At 40.1% G+C, this 20,752-nt stretch overlaps 2 protein-coding genes across 9 annotated transcripts in view; both read left to right on the forward strand.

The window, feature by feature from the left end:
* The window catches only part of UCHL3 (ubiquitin C-terminal hydrolase L3), a 41,981-nt gene extending 30,714 nt beyond the window's left edge, over window positions 1-11,267 (forward strand). Inside the window, exons 7-9 of the mRNA XM_063392227.1 lie at window positions 6,571-6,646; window positions 9,228-9,286; window positions 10,543-11,267. Of these exons, the coding sequence (XP_063248297.1) occupies window positions 6,571-6,646; window positions 9,228-9,286; window positions 10,543-10,626 (219 nt within the window). The 3' untranslated portion in view covers window positions 10,627-11,267. The remainder of the gene's footprint in view (window positions 1-6,570; window positions 6,647-9,227; window positions 9,287-10,542) is intronic.
* A 5,170-nt stretch (window positions 11,268-16,437) lies between these two features.
* LMO7 (LIM domain 7) overlaps window positions 16,438-20,752 on the forward strand; it is a 131,308-nt gene continuing 126,993 nt past the window's right edge. For 2 of the 8 annotated variants that reach the window (XM_063392232.1, XM_063392230.1), the window contains exon 1: window positions 16,449-16,795. In XM_063392232.1, coding sequence (XP_063248302.1) covers window positions 16,727-16,795 — 69 coding nt within the window. In that variant the 5' untranslated portion in view covers window positions 16,449-16,726. Of the gene's footprint in view, window positions 16,796-20,752 lie in introns of all 8 variants that reach the window. The other 6 variants (XM_063392234.1, XM_063392231.1, XM_063392238.1 and 3 more) reach the window with 5 other exon arrangements.

A 20,752-nucleotide genomic window follows, 5' to 3' on the forward strand; every position in this document is an offset into this window, starting at 1 on the left:
GATGTCCTGTCTTCGTCCAACAAATGAAAATTGCAAGGCCTATACACAAAGATTTATCAGTGAATACTATATAGTCTGGTATGTATTGGTAACTAAATGTTGTTTTCATCTTTACACTTTTGTATAACATGCCTTACAATAAAATTAAGAACACAAAACATATTTGTAAATTAGTTTAATATGCAAGAAACCAGACAGCATTTTTGGCATTATAGCTGTCTCAGTTGGCTTGATAAAACTTGAATGACAAGGTGGTATTTAATGTCCTGTCAACAAGTATATTAGTACAGCTCTGATATTCTGCTAGGTGTACAGAGAGGCTGAACTGCTCAGCATTGCATGAGGCCAGTGTATGAGAAATGTATGAGCATTTTAGTACTGCTTTAATTAAGAAATTCATTCTCTTGAATTTAAGGGGAGGGGGAAATCCTGTCTGTGTTTAAAATAGAGTTGAACTTTCTTATAGTTCTGAGTGTATTTCTACTACTAAAACATTGACAGAAAAAAGATTGTTTCAAAATTTAGAGCAAAAGTTTTGATGCTGGGAAGCTTTTTCTAGGCTCCTTAAATAAAAGTACTTTTCCTAGTTGAAAACTTTCCTTGACTTCAATGGTAGTTGACCTTGGCTGGACACCAGATGCCCACCAGGCTGCTCTATCCCTCCCCTCCTTTGCAGAACAGAGTGGGGAGAAAATAAGAGAAAAAAATTCATATGTCAAGACAAAGGCAGTTCAGTAAAGCAATAGTTTTACATGAAAGTGGGAGAAAACAAAGATTTTATTGTGTACTTCCCATTAGCAGGGGATGTCCAGACATTTCTTGGGAAGCCAGTCTTCAGTATGTGTAGTGGTTGGCCAGGAAGACAAATGCCACAATAACTAATGCCTGCCCCCTTTTCCTCCTCCTTTCTCTTTGCTTTTATTGCCGAGCAGACTTCATATGGTATGGAATACCCCTTTGGTCAGTTTGGCCACCTGTCCTGGCTGTGTCCCCTCACAGGGTTTTGCCCACCCCTCTCCTGCTGGTGAGGGTGAAATGCTGGAGAGAGGGCACCGATGCAGGGCCAGCCCTGCTCAGCAGTGGTCAAAGCACGGGGGTGTTTTCAGCACCTTTTCAGCTGCCAGTGCAAAGCTCAGCACTGGGAGGGCTGCTCTGGGGAAATGAGCTCCATCTCAGCCAGATCCAATACATCTTTTTAGAGTACGTCTCCAGATGAGTTAAGAACATATTATAAGAGGGGTGAAAAAATTGAAAATACTGTTCTGAAACATTCTGTACAAATCTGATAAATTGCAGTAGATGTGGCAAATTTTTAAGATAAGCTAACAGCATGCTTGTTTAGTAATGCTGACTTTCCCTCAGTCCTTGTCATTTTCTCTTCCAGCTCACCTATTCTTTCAGTGTCTCTGCTTGCCTTACGTGTTGCTGCCTTTTATGTGTCAAACTCACCGCAGTATACTGGGTTTGAATAGATACATCACTGTTTTGTGAGAAAAAGCCAGAAATAATTTTGCTAAAAACTTGTTACCATCATTCCAATGGTCTTTGTTTTAGTTGCAGTACTTTAACTGACCCAAATGCCTTTCATAGTCCTACAGAGTATATTTGCCCAAGCACATCCCATGTTGCAAATCAGAAGTTACAGATGTCTGATCTACTCAACAAAAATTGCATCACTTTTTTACTTCAGAATTTATTTAATCTAAACCATACCTAGTATTCTTCTTTTTTGGATATGTTTTTCTTTGGCTTCTTGTAATTCCTTGTAAGTGAATTTGTATAGATAAACCTCTAAGGTTTTTTCTTCTCTTAAAATTGCAGTTGCTTTTGTCATGGTCTTTCAGTTGGATGTATCTGATATTTTTTTTTATTCCTGAAGGTTCTGCAAAATTGTCTCTTCCCTATCAGTCTTCAGTACTCTTCCATAACTTGACAGACTCCTGATGCCAGTTTCTTGACTTAACCCCAAGTGGCTTTTTTTTCCTTTCCCAGTCACTACCTGTATTGCAAAGCATTCTACTAAATTGGTTTGTGAGGCTTCTTACTTTGCTTGTTCTTTTCAAAATCAAGTAAGGGAATAATAAAAAATATAGAATATAATTGGAAGAAATTTTCTGAAAACTGTCATGTAACACTGAATCTGCTTTTATAATGCGGTCTTTCATAAATAAATTTTAAGCAGGGTGTGGTGGGGCTTGTTCAGTGGATCCCTAAGAGCAAGACCATTTTTTTCCCCAGTTGTAAGTTTGTCCTAGAAATGAAGCTTTTGGGAAAAGAAACCAGTTGCACATAAATTTGACAAACCATTTTGTCTTGACTTAGCAACATTTGAAGATCAAAGAAATTCAAAAGCATGAAAATTGAATACTAACTTTTAGATTGGTATAATGGTCTAAGTGCATTGCAAGATAAACTGTGCAGGTGATGAAACATACTTTATTAGACAGGCTGATACGACTGGGCAAACAGTGATATGGGATGTACCACCGAGTTTCTGAAGGTTCATGCAACAACTGGAAAGATTGATTTAGTTCATAAGGAGAGGGCAGCATGCAGTGGTGAAAGGTAAAACTAAAGGAATTTCTTAGTACAAGAAGGCACAGGAAGGGTTATCATTTATACTGTAAAAACTTTAGAAAGTGCCATTTTAATTACAGATTTGAAATCTGCTAGTGAAGAGAAAAAACATACAGAGGTTCTGTTTCAATAGCATGAAATAATGGGTATTGACCTGAGACAAGTCAATTGAAATTGAATTCTCACAAAGGTTAGCTCTTGTTTATTAGTCAATTTGAATATCCAGGTTTGCAGAGAAGGCAGTCAAATCCTCTGAAAAACTGGGACTCTGATATTTAAGTGCTTTTAATGTGGTTTCCAAAATTAGAGGGCTGACAACCTTTTGTCTCTTTTGTGTATGTGACTGAGTATTCATGAAAATATTCTCTATTATTATTATCATTGAATGTTACCTTAGTTCCTTGGGAAAAAGTTCCATTTGAGATGATGTTCTGAGAACCATCACTTTGAGCACTGAACTTCTTGTATTTTTCTTCTATTTATTTTTTAGCATGATTTTAGTTTGGAGAAATAAATTGGAAAAAATTACGTCTACTGACCCAAATTACCAAAACCTACTTCTTCTGCTATGGTTGCAACCATAACATAAGCTTTGTAAGCTACTCAGGATGCTAATATTTGTCCTCTTTCTGTCTTTTCTGGATAGAAGTATAAATTTCCTGCACTCAGCATTACAGCTCTTCAGAAAACTTGAAAAATGAGTCTTGAATCCCACAGGTTAGTTCCAGATCCTGGTTAGACAATCACATTATTTATTCCCGTGTCTTTGTTTCATACATACATGTGGTCCTTCAAATATGCTTTTTCCTTTTACACACTGGCTGGGCTTTTAAGTGAAAAAATCTAGAAGAACAGATCATCTCCACACTTGATTGATGTCTCTGTTACTGTGACAAGAAGAGTAATGTAGAGAAAATCCTCTGTAACTGTTCTAAGCAATACTACCTCGTGATGAACGTGCAGGCAGACTTCTTAAAGCTATGCTTCTTGTTCTTTTGACATAGACACTTTATTAGAAACTTGAAAACTTGGCCAAAGGTGTAGCTTTTAGAGGAGGCCACAAAAGACATCTCCCTGGAGCTGACATTCCCTCTTTTCTCCATTCCTTTGAAATTTAAATTCTTCTGGTTCCAGAGTTAGAATTTCTAGGGCTTCCCAGTGAAGTGGAAATTGGCCTGAGTAGGCTTTTCATGTGGTGTCTCTGTGTGTGTGAGTATGCTTGCACACATACGGATGTGTTAGGTGTTTTTTTCCCTAAGGAGGGGAGGGTGGAGGGATTTTGAATCAGATTCATCACTTGCTTGCTTGCTTAAGTTATAAGCAACAGAATTTTATAATCCAAAGATTTAGGTCATGACTATTCAGACCCTATTGTTTCTCAGTGCTTATGATTATGCAAATATTTTTCTGTCAAAAATTATTGAAATCCTAGTTTTTCAAGAAATGTAACAGATCAGCTTTAGTGCTATCTAGATTAGATGAAAAGAAATCTCAATGGAAGGAGACTGCCTACATTAGAACATATGGTAGAAAACTTAATAATGGCATGGCATTTTCATTCTCTCTGAGGTTGGGGAATTAAAAATGTTAAAACACAACATTTCTCACAGTTTATGGCAATAGCACAATGAAAGCATGTTATTTAGATTAGTCATGTACAAAAACTCAGCAGGATTCTATAGGAGTCTGTCTCTAAGTAAACTTTATGAAAAATCAATCATGCTTTTTTTGATGGCTTCCTTATTCATCTACTTTCTATGTATAGACTCAACATTCCAAACATGCCAATGGTGTCTCTCTAGAGAAAGGGTGTTTATTAGAGTTTGACAAAGAACATAACACCCAAAATGATCAAAAGGGCAACTATATCTTGTTTCTAAATGTGGTCAAAATCAACTCCTGAATGTCTCAAAGTTCTCTGAAATAGTGATGTACTCTCCTACTTCGTGTCACCTTGAGCCCAGGTAGAGTATGTTGAGATGTAGGCTTTAAATTGTTAAGCCACTTCCTCCCTAAAGTGACACTAACTGGTAGTGGTCTTTCCCCTAACCCTGAAATTTCCTAAACCCATATTTCTTAGTTGATATGTTTGACTGATAAGTGAATAGCTATGAAGGGATATGTCTATGAAGGGAATTAGGTGACAATGTGGGATTTGACAAGCATGCTCAACCTTGCCTGCCTGCACACTTTTGTAGCACTACAGTTTAGATGTCTGTAATAAGTTGGGTGAACAATAGCAATAACAAGAAGGTGCTATTGGATGTTACCTACTGTCTTGTGTGGTTTTATAGAAACTCGTGGTCCTTTGAAGTTGGCAGCTGGGGTAGTCAACTTCTTGGGGCTGTTTGGTTGTGCTGGGTCCTGGCTCTGTTTGACCTTCTGTGAAACAAAATTATCAAAGGCCATTTCACTTAGACTGCTTGAATTTCTGATGAAAAAATCCGCTTGCCCCTTTGACAGATGCCTTATCTTCAGTGGCCACAATGTGTTTTCTCCATCTTGGGCTCTCTGAAACAGTGATGAAACAGGGTATTTGTGCATTTCACACTTTTAACTGGTCATGGAGACAAATCTTAAATGAGAGTGAGGGGAAGTTGTGTGGGGTTTTGTTTTTATTTTTTTTTTTCTCATTTTTGAGCTTGCTACACAGAATTTCTGTAAGTTGTTGGCAGTTCCTCCACAGGGCTGCATTCTTTGGCCTTCTTGACGTATTTGAAGGACTTGCGGTAACTTCTTGTCCTTTACTCTGCTGTTTTGGTTGTTTGCCAAATTTCTTCAATTTATATCATCTTTTAAATAAGGTATTTTCTCATAACTATCATCAAAAAGGAAACCTTGAACCCAGTCTTTAAAAGATGAGATTCTACAATTTATTTTACACTCTAATCTGTTTCTAGCAAGTTTTTACATTTTTGGAAACTTTTTGAAAATTCATGTAAGCCTAGCAGTAATTAAAAATGAAAGAAAATTACATGAAATACATTTTCACACAAGTCAGATTCTTGACAGTGAAGAAAACCTGAAGTCCTTTTTCCCATTTATATGGGAAAAACAGCATGACCTTAAATTGTGGATCAAAGTTCAGATGCAGACTGGACAGACTGACAAGGAATTAATGCCATCAATTGCTATTGAACACAACAGTGGCAATAGAGCTTCTGGCTCAGAAGTGAGGCCAGATCTTCTGGCTCACAGGTTCAAACACCACTGCTCAGCGGGTGCTGGGAACGTGTGTTGGTGGAGCACCATGCTGAGCATGCCCACAAACTTCTGCAAAAGCTTTTGTTGCCTGCTGTAGTTGTCAGTGCAGTACTGGGCTGGGTAGTCTTGACTAACTGACATTGTTTATGTCATGTCACTTGGCCCTGTCACTGTACTTCAGTCCTTACTGGGAGTATGATAAGTATGATTACATGAGTATGATGCCACTTTGAAAATTCAGTCTGAGCACCTCTGGTTATTCTCTTTCCTCCCCACCTAAGATGTGTTTGTTTTGATTGCCTGTGAAGAGGAAACTGATTAACTGGCGATGGCTTACGAGGAAAAAATAATTGTGACCAAGTGAATATTTTCAGTTCTAAAATATTACCGGTTCAGAGTAGAGTCTTGCATCACCTTGTTATGGGAGATAGGTTAGTGAATGATTTGTTATTTATATGAAAGTCCATTTTTGATGTTTATGTGTTTGCACTGATTTTACTTCTAATTCAGTAATGAAAAATAGAGCTTTTATGCAGAGCTATAATCAGAAATACTTCCAGATACTTTACTGCATGGACTCTTACTGATATATGCATTGCAGACAATTTCTTTGTATTGCAAAATGTTCCTCACTTGACTTCTGCCATTCTGTATAGATCCAGAATGTGCTTCCCAATTGTGATTTCTTTTGTCCAGATGTTTTGCATGTTATGATGATATGTGTTCATTAATCACATAACGATAAGTTTTAGTAAACACAATTTCTTTTTGTCTTGTTTTGTCTTGCAGGCACCAAGTATAGATGAAAAAGTAGACCTTCACTTTATTGCATTAGTTAATGTAGGTGGTCATCTCTATGAATTGGGTAAGAACACTTTTTATCCATTCTCTCCATTTGTTACAAACAAATGCAAGTAGTGATGCTGTTAACTGTCAAAGTTTTAGAGAGATTTCTCGATGTTATGTAGGGCTTGGATTCTATCCAGCTGCACCTTAGGGGTCTGGCGATTTCTTTCAGACAACTGCAGCCTTCTTCCCATTGGTGTTTTGGGCTTTGTGTTTGTTTGTTTGTTTGTTGGGGGGGGTGGGTGTGGTTGTTTTTTTGTTGTTGTTCTCCTTCCCTCAACTCCATCCTATTAAGATAAAATAGTACAGAACACTAGGCTGCCTCCAAACTTCTATGGGCATTTATAAGGTCAGGGAGCAAGAAAAATGAATAAACACACAAAATTTCACGGGACATTTGTTATATTTATGTTCCTGAACTGCTTGTGGAAGTATTAAATTAACTGTGTGCCACTTCAGAAATGTTAGCCATATTATTAAGTAGCGTGATAGTGTTTAAACTCAAAGTATCTAGTCATGTTACTTAGAGATACTAATATTCTGCAACTCATTTGTAATAGTCTGGTCATTTTTTCCTCTACCTTTTGTGGTCAATAGACAGCTGTGCAACAGTAGTCCTTATTTTTTGAAATACAGGTATTTTCCTCCTCTTCAGATTATGTAGCACTTAGTTTTGCTCAGATATTTTTTAGTGACTCCAATCTTAAATATGTTGCTGGGCAACTAGGTTTCCAGCAGGCTCTTCATAAAACCAGCAAGCAGATCAGCATTTTAAACCTGCAAGTCACTGATCTTTCCTAATACAATTTTTGCAGTATTTTATGGTGGTGAGATTTTCATATTTTGAAAATCAGCATGTAATTAAGCAATGCCCTTAACAGGTGATAAGTAGTCACAACATGGGGCATAAGCAATATATAAGAAGTGCTTATGTTAATATTAAACTGATCTAAGGGGTATTACCAGGGATAACTCATAACCAATGGGCAGACATTTTTGTATTTTATGATACTGTGTATCTGTCAGTGGACTAGATCAAAATGTAGGTTCTGTAGGATGCAGTAAATATTTTATGGCTCTAAATTTCAACATAATGGATGACTTGCACTTTTTTTGGATGTGTGCTACTATTCTTGTGATACATTTTCCTTGTCCATTAATTTATGCTGCTTAAAAAGCAGACTACATACTATGATGAACATGTTTACCTATTTTCTGTAGGTGTGATGCGAGAGAAACCCCATTTGAATTTTTCCTTAAAATAAAAAATTAGAAGGAGAAGAGGCATTTAGCTCTGCTGTACAGTGGAATGTCAATAGTACTATTTCTTTTGTTCTTGAAATAACTTCTCTCTGTACCAGTAGAAGGAAGCAAAAAACACCCCAACTTAAAGTAGGAAAATGGAATGTTTTTCAGCTCATTTGGAAGAAGGTTATTCAGTTGATTCACTGGCTTCAGACAGTGGGCGGCATGTGGGCTTTGGCATGCAGAAAATGCTAAGGCAGCACATGGATATTAAATGTATATGATTTTTTTTTAATATTAAAAACATTATTTATAGGCACATGAAATTAAAATGCTGTTCTGCCAGTATGGACATTAAAAAGCCCCAAAATTAAGCAACAATATTAGCTTGTAGCAGTGCAGGGTATTCAGTTCTGTTTCCCTGGCATTTTCTGAGGGTTTTAACTTGTATCTTCAGTCATGGTAGTTACAATAATGAAAAACATCTTGTTCATATAAATCCAAAAGTTTTCTAACATCAAATCTATTTTTAGTTATGGAAAATGTAGTTTGGAAGTGTTGTCAACTTTGGTGGCATCTTTGGGGTGGAAAAAGCCTTTTACAGGGAAGACAGAGCCAAAAGTGATTTTGGTTTAGCAAATACTTAGGATACCCTGGTATAAGTTTTCATACTGCTAACTCTTTGCAAGTAACCTGTAGCATATTTATATGAATGAAATTATTTTTTAAATGTTGAGAATGACAAGCATTATTCTATTGGAAATGCAAAAGAAAATCTATAAAAAATAATTATAGCAACCCTGTTTAAATGCTGTGAAAGTACTTAATACTTAGAACTGTTGGGTTTTTTGCTAATTTATTTTAAGTAACAGAAATATTTTCAGTGATGCCAGACTCTTCTGAATGGTGGGTTTGCAACTCTGGTCTGTTGTGGAGTCCCTGATCACAGCTGTCAAACACCTGTCAAACAGCAAATACAGCTGTCTGTCTGCATAAATCCATCACATGTAGCTGAAATTTTTCTGCTCTGCTTTGAAAAACTGAAGTACTATACCAGCACTAAAACTACAGCAACTTACAGCTTTGAAGTTTTCAAATTAAATATTGAAAAATATTTCATCGTTTTGATTGGATTATTTTTTAAAAGCAACAGACTGTATATAATGATATTGGTAGAAGCAGTCAGCAGTGGAGAGACCAAGGAACAGCTAGGTGCATGTGTGAACTTTATGAAAAATGAGATAGCAATTTTGAAAGTGAAGTACAAAAAATCTGTTTTAATAGTTTTAACTGGAAAAATGAAGCTGTTATAATTTTATAAATGTGTTATTCAATCCCACCTTGTCTTTCAACAGATGGGCGCAAGCCATTTCCAATAAACCATGGTGAAACCAGCGACGATTCTTTTTTAGAGGTATGGATAGAGAACCTTCTTAAATGGGGTTATACAAAATTCTTGCTGTTATTTCCACAAAATTTATAAAACAGATAAATGAAAATACCTATACAAGTCTAGCTGTATTTATAGTTGGATGAGGAATAGAGTGAGTGGGATGGTGAGGCAAAATTACGTTTGAAAAGAGATACTTTGGAAGACTTACATTGTGGCTCTGGATGACAGAGTATCGCAACATGAATGTCAGAAGGGTTGACTATAACACAAGATCAGACTGACTTTTATCTTCTGTGCTTAGATTTTCATATACTCCTGCACCTTTCAATCATTACATCTAACAAGAACTTAGCAGATTGAAAACATACAATTTTTCATTCTCATTCCTTTGGTTTATATTTTGATAGGTATCACACGACACAGAAGTTGATTTCCTTTCTGACCCTCACTAATAATCATCTTCTCCATTTTCAAAGCTTCTTTTGAGTGCTTCTTTATGTCATGAGCTGGGAAATTAATTGGAAAGGGGTACACTGAGTTGGGAGGATAACTGTCATCCCCACAGAATGATGCAAAATTGGAAGTTGAGAGAAGGCAATGCTTAGATCTGAGTTTTATGATATCCAGACTGGATTAGCATCACAAAAGGAAGAAACCAGAGAAACTAAGACAAACAAAACCCAAAATCATTTTATAGTTTAGCAGCATAGACTAATATCTGTAAAGTTTGCAAACATTTTGTGCTTGCTTGGACAGAGGAGGAAGAAATTGGATAAAGCTTTCCTTATTCCGTATGTGGCTTTTTCCTGTTTTTGCTGATAACATGTGTTCTCCAGATTGCTAGATGAAGGAACTACTTAAAATCTTTCAGTTACCCCACCCAGCTTAGATTCATTTTGAAACAAAGGAGAAATTTCTGAAGGCAGCAGTACTAGTTAAGGCAAACCTCAGAGATGCATTTAGAAAGTCAGACAAGCAACACATCTGCTGCACAAAAATCATCATTGCTAAGGTCCTTCATTGGTCAAAACTACTGCTCTTTTAGGCTGCCCATATGAGCACTGCAAGTAATCTTGAGTAGTGGTAACTCACATCAGAAATACAGTTTATGTAGTTTTATCACACTATTTAGTAAACGTGTATGGAAAAATCCATTTTGAGCATAGTTTGGACTGAGCATATCTTCATATTTCAATTGAGTTTTGTTTGGTTTTTTATAACAAATATGATTTGTACTGTTTTACATTTGGAATTTCTCTGTACTTTTTTTCCCCTAGGATGCAATAGAAGTTTGCAAGAAATTCATGGAACGTGACCCGGAAGAATTAAGATTTAATGCAATTGCACTGTCTGCAGCTTAAAAGCCTTTTACAGTGAGGCAATTCTATTGCAATGCATTGTAAGAATAAAACTGTTGCCATATGTTAATAGTACAAATTTTGATACTTCCCTAACATCTTGACTAATTTTAGCATACGTGGAATAAACTTTGCATTTGTCCTCGCTATACTTTGCTGCTTGTTCCTACAGCAACTTTGGGTATTTCTGTACAGGCATGCATTTTGTGTAAGATTTCTATGTGGTGGGTTTTTTCCCTTCCACCCCCTTAAAAGTTTTGGGAATTACTGTGTGTGATTTTTCCTCGTAATAATGATGTGCTACTTCAGAGCAGGATTATCATTTGTATCATGCACAGGTAACATTCTGAGTGGAGTATGTGGTATGGTAATGGCTGAAAACTTGGAGTATGAGGCTAACTGCATCTTCTATTTATAGAAGCACGAATATTATGAGAACTTCTTCAGGTGACTCAAGTGATAAAGACATTTCTTTCAGTGCATTATTTATAAATAAGTATATGGAAGAAAATAGGCCGGAAAAGGACTAATCTTACTGTTGGTGAGCACTAACATTTTAAAATTATCTTAATGTTTACATTTTGAATAAAACTTCACTTTGTTTCTCAAGTCTAATAATGTTAATAAATTGTCAAAAAACTTTAGTTAAACCAGTATTTGCTATTTGTATAAGTGGAAAAAATGACATGGATTTTTTCCCCTGAAAAGGCACATTAGTAATTCAAATGGTAGGACTGTGGAGGGCACATACAGGTGAATACAGCAATGTGAAGTACTCACCTAATTGAAATAAATGATAGAAAAGTGATGATTGTTGTAATGAAGTTTTGTTTAGCAACAACAGAAACAGACTGGAGATTTTAAGGCTGCCATGATAGTCGTATACTTTTCTCCCCTGTAGGAATATCTGTTGTAAGTTTGTCAGGTGGCATTACTGAATGCTATGTGATAGCCTTCCCCTGTGCCATCCCTCCCACTCCACCCACTGATCTTAAGGTACTGTTGACCAATTTCTATACCTGAATTAGCAATATTGTGGTTGTTTGATTTTTTTTTTGTTTGTTTGTTTTTGGTTTGGGGTTAGTTTTTTTAGTGAAGCAATCTTAAAACTTTAGGATTCTTGTGAAGATTGGTTTGGGTTAATGTGCATGTTTTTGACATTCTGGAAAAATATTCCTTATTCACTCCTTTGAAGTAGAATAATTTAGGTTTGCTTCCAATCAAACCTGCTGCCCAAGGAAACTGGACCCTCCATGTCCCAGAAGGTGCTTTCATTCTCTATCAATTGTCATTGCAGGAAAAATGAATGGGGTTATGCCAGAAGCACTCTGGCAGAGTTTTCCTTCCTTATAGAAAAGAAAGAGGCCTGGGAGTCTGTTTTATCACTTAAGAATATCTCTTGCACTCTAAAGAAAAAGCTGGGGTGTCTGTCTAAAACATATCACCTGTAGAGTCCAGTAACAATGACAGTCTGTTTTCTATAAGTGAGCTGGTTGGAAAAGCAAAGGAGAAGAATGACACTAATGAGCTTCTATTTTTGAAGCTTTTGCTTTTTCACCCCAATAAAATGCAGTATCATTAAGACTTGCTTTATGTTGCCATGCTCATTAGTAAAGCCCTGAAACTTGCTTTTAAATAAAAATCAGTGGCTTTAGTAACCAAACCAGCTGTGTTGTCTTCTTGCTAATATCAGCAAAACCAAATAAAGGTTCTCACCACTGAATTGGGGTATTGCATATTTTAAGCTAATGGTGACTTGGGGGATTGCCTTTAAAGTAAGCCATAGTTAATATAGATAAGGCCCTTTTAGGATAGGGAGGAGGGTGAGGAAAGAGAGAAAGTGTAGTTCAAAGCTGTTAAACAAGCTACATCAATTGTCTCTTCTAGGGAAATGGTCCCATCATACATGATCTTCAGTGCTCAGAAGATTTCAGTGGGTTTTAGTAATAAATGGTGTGTGTCTGGTTTTTTGCAGCTGTTTATTGCAAAATCCCCTCAGAAGTGGAGCTCCTTGTTGGGTACAAGGACTGATTAGACAAATTCGGGACAAAGGATAATAAGGTTAGAATAGTAAATTTGGGGTGGGATTTTCTGTGGTCATGCTGAAACATACATCTTGAATCTTAAGTAAAAACTTAGAAATAAGAATTCTTAGTATTTTGGCAATATTGTAGTTTTGCTTAGCCTCTACATAGTCTTCAAATCATTTGTTCTGCAGGGTCAGGTTTCCCTCTTTTATTTTCAGCAGTAATTTCTGGTTTATTAACATGTAAGATGGTACATTTTAGTGAATTTTGAGATGCCAAAGGAAGAGCAATGCACTGGTTTTTATGCTGAACTGTATCTGCTCACTGCGTGGTGCCTTGGTAGAAACTGTGAAAGACTGCCCTGCATAAATACATCTCACCCCGCGTCCCCGGTGTAACAGCCTTCCAGAGCTTGTGAGACCATGCTTGGCACAGGCTTTGGCACTGCCTCGAGGAGCGCAGGAAGTAAAGGGATCTACAGGCTGCTGGAATATCCCTGTCATTGACAGAACCCATATAACACGGATAAAAAAAGGGAGGTATGAACACTTGGCTGACTTGTGAAGTCGAGCAAGGTCCTGATTGGAGGTTGATAAACTCTGCAGACCCCATGGTGCTTTTGGCTCTGCAACGCCCCAATGTCTGCATCGTCGCCTGAGCTGTACAATCTCTGCTTATTAGCTCAAGCTCCATGGGAAGAAAATAACACTGTATTTTCTAACTTGTGCAGCTCTGCCAGAGCCTCGACACTTGTGTGGAGAAGAGTGGCTTGGCCATGGGCATGCAGTGCCAGGAAATCCCTCTTCAGCCTCTGCAGTCTGGGCCGGCTGTGTGTAGGAGGGAGGAGATGATGCATGCTCCGCACTTACATTAATTTTAGCTGAGTGGAGCTGGTGTGCTATTAAGCACCCAGGATTGTTCAAGCTCTTTTAAGTATATTGGTGCAAGTTTTCCGATGTTATTTACAGACATTTTGTTAAGAATTCATAATTTAATATCCAGTACAATGCCCTTTCAATTGTGGCTGCATGATTCAGTTAAGGGAAGAAGAAGAAAGTTGTTTTCTGACATTGAAATGTATGTTTTGGAAAATAAAGACACTTAACAGCCCACATTTACAAAATAAATATGGTCTCTTCTTAAAGAAAGAAGCTTGCCTTGGTAGAAAATATTATTGTGTCAAATATTTGTAGAGCTCTCCTTGAAAAGAATATGACGTAAACTGCTGGTTGACTTATCCCTAGGAGCACACACATTGAAAGGATTTATTTTTGTCAAGTAGAACAATATTACTTTTGCTACTTTTGACTGCAACAATTAGCAGTCATATCTGGTATATGTAATCTTGCTCTGATCTAGGACTCTGGTGACTTGCATTGTTAGCGCAAAGGAATAATAGAACTATTTTGGTTGCTCGGGCTTACATAGATAATTTATCTGTGACAGTTAATTTAAAATTCACTTTGAGAATGAGATTTGGAACTTTTTTTACTTAGCAGGGAACTTCGACTTGAAAGTTGCTGTGATCTATGCAGTCTACTTAAACACTTCATCAAATTACATGATTACTCAAATTACTTGAATTACTTGATCTAAAACATTAAACGCTTCGTTTGTAAGAAAAGTGATTTGACTTGTTATGAAGTGAAATAAAGCAACCAGAAATAAGTGAGAAATGTGATTTTTTTTAACATGACCTCTTTTGAAGCCTGTTTTATAGAATTCTTAGTTATTTTCTCCTACTTAGGAACAAGCACTGTATTCTTGGATGAAGTGAAAGACCTTAAAAACGAGAAAGGCTGCTGTAATTCTCCAGAAAAATGTTTGGTAACCTCAGGTAATGCAAACTGATACCAGCCAGCAGCAGCAGCTGATACATATTTTGACATTTTTAACCTTTGTAATCATGGATGTTAAATAGTGAGATGAGAGGGTTGTTTTCTGATGTTCAGGCTTCCCACTCGAGAAAAATGCAGATTCTTCATTTGTATTTTGTCTTGTGGCTGATCTGGCTTGGAACAGGAAAAAAGGGTAAGAAAAAACCCCTCAAAATTACTGCTTCAGTTATCATATTATTCCTTGCTGGCTCTACAGCATAGATGTCTCAAATCATACCATGGTGAAGAGCTAACTACATAACTTCTGTGCATTTGTAACTTTTAATAAATGTCAAACATCTCCCGTGGAACTTATTTCAGCCAGAGTCACTGCCTTTTCCCTCCTGTGTGTAACACCGGCAACACTGATTTCCATATACTGCAGAAACTGATGGCTCATAGCTTCTTGGCTCGTTCATCTCCTAAAATTCTTCTTCCACATTCTAAGAGGGTTTTTTGTAAAACAGATGATGTGTTCCCAAGTAAACATCTCAGGAGAAATTAATGTGTGTGTAGTATAAGTTTCAAGTTATCTTTTTTCAGTAGTCCTTTAAAAATTACATATGTTCTGCCATGGGCTAAAAAAGCAAAAGCTGTGTGCAGCACCTTGGTTTCACTTGGTTTCACAGAGAAGACATGGAAAGAAAAAATACTACAAAAAGTTCAAGTAGGAAAAGATCTTAGAATCATGAAGGTAGGAAAAGACCTCCAAGATCATTGAACACAATATTAAAGTAACATTCACCACTAAACCATGTCCCTAAGTACCACACATTTTGAACACTTCCAGGGATGGTGGTTCCCCTACATCCCTGGGCAGCTTGTGCCAGTGCCTGACTGTGCTTGCACAGGCAGATAAATTGAAGCAATTTATCCTTATATCCAATCTAAACCTCCCAGACGCAACTTGAGGCCGTTTCCTCTTGTCCTGTTGCTTGCTACCTGGGAGAAGAGATTGAGCTCCACCTTGGCACTGCCTCCTTTCAGGTGGGAGAGCTTAAATACAATGTCAGAATGAAACCTAGTACTCCAAAAATCCCAAACCAACGCCAAAACACACCAACCTAATGCTGTTGATTAGTATTAGAGAAAATGGCTCTTCCTCCTGATGCTTAACTTTTCTGCATAGCACTTGTACTGGAAGAAAGGAATCCACCGTGTTCAGCCAGCAAACCATCTCCCTCCTGGTTGCCGTGTTTCGGTCATCGTGGATGACCCTGTGCTGCAGCGCAGCGCCATCCCAGCCTGGCCTGGTTTGCGGGCACCGCAGCGGGCAGAGCTCGGCTCAGCTCCCACCCAGGTCCGCGGCCGAGCCCTACTGACACCGGGCTTTAGCTCTGGGCCTGGGATAGCGTCTGGGGCGGAGGAGTCGCGAATAATCTGCTGCCGTGAGCCGGGGACAGGGACATGAATGAGCCCAAGCAATGGGTAGTGTGGGCTAAACCAGAGTTGAGGCCAACGGGACAGGGGAGAGAAGCGTGGAAGCCGAACCGTGCGGCCCCAGCTCAGCCTGGACACCTCCGCCTCAGTCACGTTGAACTAAAAGCGCTGAAAACAAAGTGTGGATCTCTCATGTCTCCTGTAGCTGCGGAAAAGGGTCCCTAACTTCGTCCCCAACCGGGACAACGCCGCAGAGCGTGCAGCCGCTTCCCCGGGATCGCAGCCTGTGGCTGCCGGGGAAGCCCCAGCGGCGCGGGAGTGAGGGAGGCGGCCCGGGGCTCCCGGGGCTGCCGCGGCCCCGCCGGGGGGAGGGCGGCGGCGGCGCGCTGGGCAGCCCGGCCGGGCGGGGCGGCAGGTGGCGGGGGCCGGGGCGGCGAGGCCGGCCCTGAAAGGTGCGATTGTCCCCAGCTATTCCTGGTATGCGCCGGGGCGGGAGTCGCCGGGGGCGGCCTCCCCCGGCCGGGACGCGAGGGGCGCCGCGCCCCGCGGGAGGGAGCCGCCGCCGCCGCGGGGCGCGGCCCCTCCCGGGCGTCCGGCGGCCCCGGGGGTCCCGGCGCTGCCACACCGCCCGCGGCTCCTCGGATTCCTGCGGCCGTGGAGCGCCAGCGAGCTCCCGGGAGGGGGAGTTCCGCGGGGAGGAGGCGGAGGGGGAGGAGACGGCGCGGGCAGCGTTAAAAGGAGGCAGCTGAATGACAGCGGCCGCTCCCGCGCCCCCGCCCCGCCGAGCACCGGCCGCCCCCCGCTCGCTCGCTGCTGGCCATGGACGGGAGAGAGGACGCCGAGTGCGACTTCCAGGCGGCGTTCAGCGAAGCCCGGCGATGGCTGGAGGTGAGGCGTCTCTCGGTCCTGCTGGGTGCCAACCCCTCGTTATCCCCGGTCCCCGGTCCCTGGTCCAGGCCGGGGTCCCCCGCAGCCCCCGCACGGCGGAGCGCGCAGCGCGCTCCCGCGGGGCTGTCCCGCCGTCCGGCAGCGGCTCCAGAGCTCGGCTCTTTGTCGGCAGCTGGGGACTGCTATTTTTAGAAAGTATCGTGGCAACTTGCAGAAATCTGTCTGTGCAGTATCGCCACCGCCCCCTCCTCGCAATCCAAATTAAAGGCTGGCTTGGTTGCCCTCCTGTCATTAAGGCTTATAATTTCTTGCCATCTTGTAAATTACTTCTGTAGCGCTTTGCTCCGAGACAGCCTGAATTAAAGACACTGCTTCCTGTCTCGAAAGAGTTCAGGACAGAGAGCAACCTGAAATTAACACTCATTTTCTTCTCTCCTATTTTTAAACATGATTGTCTGGCTGCACATAGCGCTTGACGTAAATATCCGTGTTTCTGTCTCGTTACCCCGAGTCCCACAGGTGCCGTACGTGCTAAAGCCTCGGGAGGGAGGCTGCTCCTGCATGTACCTGAGTAGGACCAGGGCAGCATCGGCTGAGCAAGCGAGTCTGATGGCGTGGAGGCTGAGAAATGTTAGGAATACTGAACAGCCTCCCTTAGAGTTGTGGTGTGCTGCTTTAGATAAATTTTAACATATTAAGCTTATTTCTTTGCGCTTAGTCACTTAAGATGAAATTTTATGTTGTCAGAATCACTATCGCAGTAAGTTTGGAAGGAGGAGATATTCAAAAAAGGATGTTTGTTACTTTTTACCCCTCATCTTTATGATCTTGTCAAGACCCGAGTTCAGGTTTTGTTGTTTCCTCTGTAAAACAATGACATCTAGTGCTTAAAATCTATTGAGAATGTTGAACTGAGAGCACCAGAAGCAAGGGTATCATAAATGACCTCCACAAGTGTCAGTTTTGTGTCCTCTGTGAATGTAGGTAATTATAGCAGCCCTGGCTTCCCCATGTGTCAATTTTGTAAGAGCTAGCTGTGAGTTTAAGTAATTAAAGCATTCCTCTCTCACGTATACCTTTCTTCCATTGCTTTCTTTAAATTGGCAAAGCTTAGTTTAAAAAGCTTCATTAAGGTGATGATGTAATGTTGCCTTTGAAAATCCTATTTTAAGGCTTTGGCGATTTGTCTTAATTATTTATTAGATTTTATATGACACTGGCTGGTTGTACCATTTCTACAAAAGGTTTTGTGTCTTTGCCTGCCAGTGGCACGTGGGAGCTCTAGCATAGGGATGTGAGTATGAAGTGTGCACTGTTTGAGTAGTGGGGGAAAAACATATGCTTAGCTTCCCCCCTGCCCAATCTAATTTGTGTGACTATGCTTTGATATGTGAAAGCTGTTCTCATTTTAAAGCAACTTTTAAATTTATCCCTTGGAGAAACATTTTATTGTAAAGTGAGTAACTTGCAAACCTTAAGGTATTGATAAACAGGATGCTAGGAGTTCCATAATGTTAAAGGAAAATGTAAATATTTGTTTCCCTATGGAATGAAGTTTGTGTTTCAGAGGAACCGTTGTGTTTCTCAGCTCTTTACATCCAGATGGATTAAAAGCCAAGACTAACCATTTCCGTTGTTGCATGGAAGAGTAATGATATTTTTAGGGTAATGAGGCATGTCCCAAGGTTTTGTGAATCTTGGTGAAACAAAGTGGTGTATACATGACTGAGAGTGAAACTTGGTGAGTCCTAATGATTAAACAATTAGTTTTGAAGATGAGGCAGATTTTCAAATATTTACGAACTTGAACTTCTGATGTTTTGATAAGGTTCTGTATACCAGCTTCTCCCTGACATTAGAGGAGATGAAAGCATACAGACACTAACTACTATGCATTCACAGGAACAAGCCAAAATATCTTTGTAAACTGTTGCTCTTTCCCTTTGCTAATGAAAGCTTTGTTAACATATTCCTTGTATTGCAATCGAGAACTCTTTGGACTCAGACTTAAAAAAAAAACAAACCTCCAACCTTGAAGCTGAGGGCTTTTTAGTAACAGGAATGAGCAGCTGTATTTGTCAGATCCCAAGAGGAGTAGAAAACACCCCAAAACCATCAAGAAATGTTACCCTGTATGTTTTTGAAGTTTTCGGTGAGAGAAAACTGTGTCCTGGTCATGTTCCTTTTCTGTCTGTTCCCAGCTGAATTCTCCATGCTGTAGGGCAGCCACTGGCTCATGGGAGCTCAAATATTTGTTCCTAGCTTTTGTGTTAAAAAAGCCCAAACCAACCAACCAAAAAAAGAAAAACAAACAAACAAAAACCCCAAACAAACAAAAACCACAAATAAACCCCAAGCCTGCCCGCAACCCAAAAACAAAAAGTGCAAGAGCTTGATTAACAATAATAACAAAAATTGCATCTGATATCTGGTGTTACATAAAGAAAGACTTTGTTCTTTAATTCAGCTTCATGTTGAGGCATATTTTATGATAATGCAGACAAGGAAGGTCTGTAGTCTTCACAGTGCAAAGGCCTCTTAAAGTGTGATCCTCAACCTTTGTGTTTCATGTGTTGGGAATTGGGAGGGGATATTGCTTGTCTCAGTTACATGAGTTGGAGTCACTGGGTGAGCTGCCTGTTGAGGATGCTTACTTCTTTGGGGCAAAGAATGGTCATTTTCTGTGCAAAACTCAAGCTCTTCTCAGGTGTCCTCTGTACAGAAGCCAACACTGGTTAGTGGTGTTGGCTTCTTGCATCTGAGACTTCTGGTGATTTCTGACCTCTGCCTGGAGCAAGTGGTGCTGATCAAACTCACCCAGCCTTCACTTGGCACCTTAGCTGGACAGATGGTACATGCTGAGAATAAAACATTGGAATACCACAACTTCGAAATAGTTTCTCAAAGAAGAAAAGACCGAAGAGAGACCGCATCACATCCCCTCATGAGGGGAAACAGAAGGTAGGCACTGATTTCTCTCTACTGACCAGTGATGGGACCCCAGAGAATAGCATGAAGTTGTGTCAGGAAGGTTTAAGCTGGATATCAGGAAAAGGTTTTTCACACAAAGGTGGTTGGACACTGGAACAAGCTCCCCAGGGAAATGGTCACAGCAGCAAGCTTGGCAGAGTTCAGGAAACATTGGGACAATATTCTCAGGCACATGGTGTGACTTTTGAGGCTGTCCTGTCCAGTGTCAGGAGTTGGACTCAATCTTTGTGGATCCCTTCCAGCTCAGGATTTTCTCTCATTCTATGAAAGGTAGAGCTTGTTTGCCAAAGCTAGAAATAGCTGGGTTAAAATTGTTTTACTGTGTTCTGTTCCATATTATAACTTAAGCAAGCCAAAAGCTGTTCCTCCAAACCAAAGCATTCTTCCTCCAGCTATTAAATATCCCAGACTGCCTTCCTGCCTCAAGATGTGGGAGGGCAGTCTGCCTCTCTCTTTCTGCAGTCACCCTTGTGAATGAAGGGGAGACACAGTCCCTCTCCCCCAACACGTTTCACTGTTTTAGGAGTGATGCTCCTTGAAGTGTTCGAGAGGAAAGAAGTGTGTGCTGTTTTCTTGTAAAATGCCTCAGCTTTTTATTCTACCTCTGTGTTTTAAACAAATTCTAAATGTCTATGGTTTGAAGCTGTTTGCTAAAGCAACTTGAAACCTGACCCACAAAGTCTGTAAATCTTTAGTTAAAGTGCCTCGGGGCAAGTAACACTTGTTTTTTTTCCCCCTGAAGTAGTCAAATGTACAGATCCAGTCTGCGGGAGGGTGGCCAGCAAGCGTGTGCCTGAATGAATTGCTGGAGTGAAGCAGCAAAGCTGTAGGAAAGCATGTGGAGCGACTTCAACAAATCCACTGAAGTGAAAAATGGGTGTTCAGCCAAGTAACTATTAATACTGAAAATTATTACAGCTCTTCTTGTGCTGAATTTCTTCCTCTAATAACTCCTAGATAGTTGTA

This window comes from Prinia subflava, chromosome 3 (assembly GCF_021018805.1).
Source record: "Prinia subflava isolate CZ2003 ecotype Zambia chromosome 3, Cam_Psub_1.2, whole genome shotgun sequence".
NCBI classification, from domain to species: domain Eukaryota; kingdom Metazoa; phylum Chordata; class Aves; order Passeriformes; family Cisticolidae; genus Prinia; species Prinia subflava.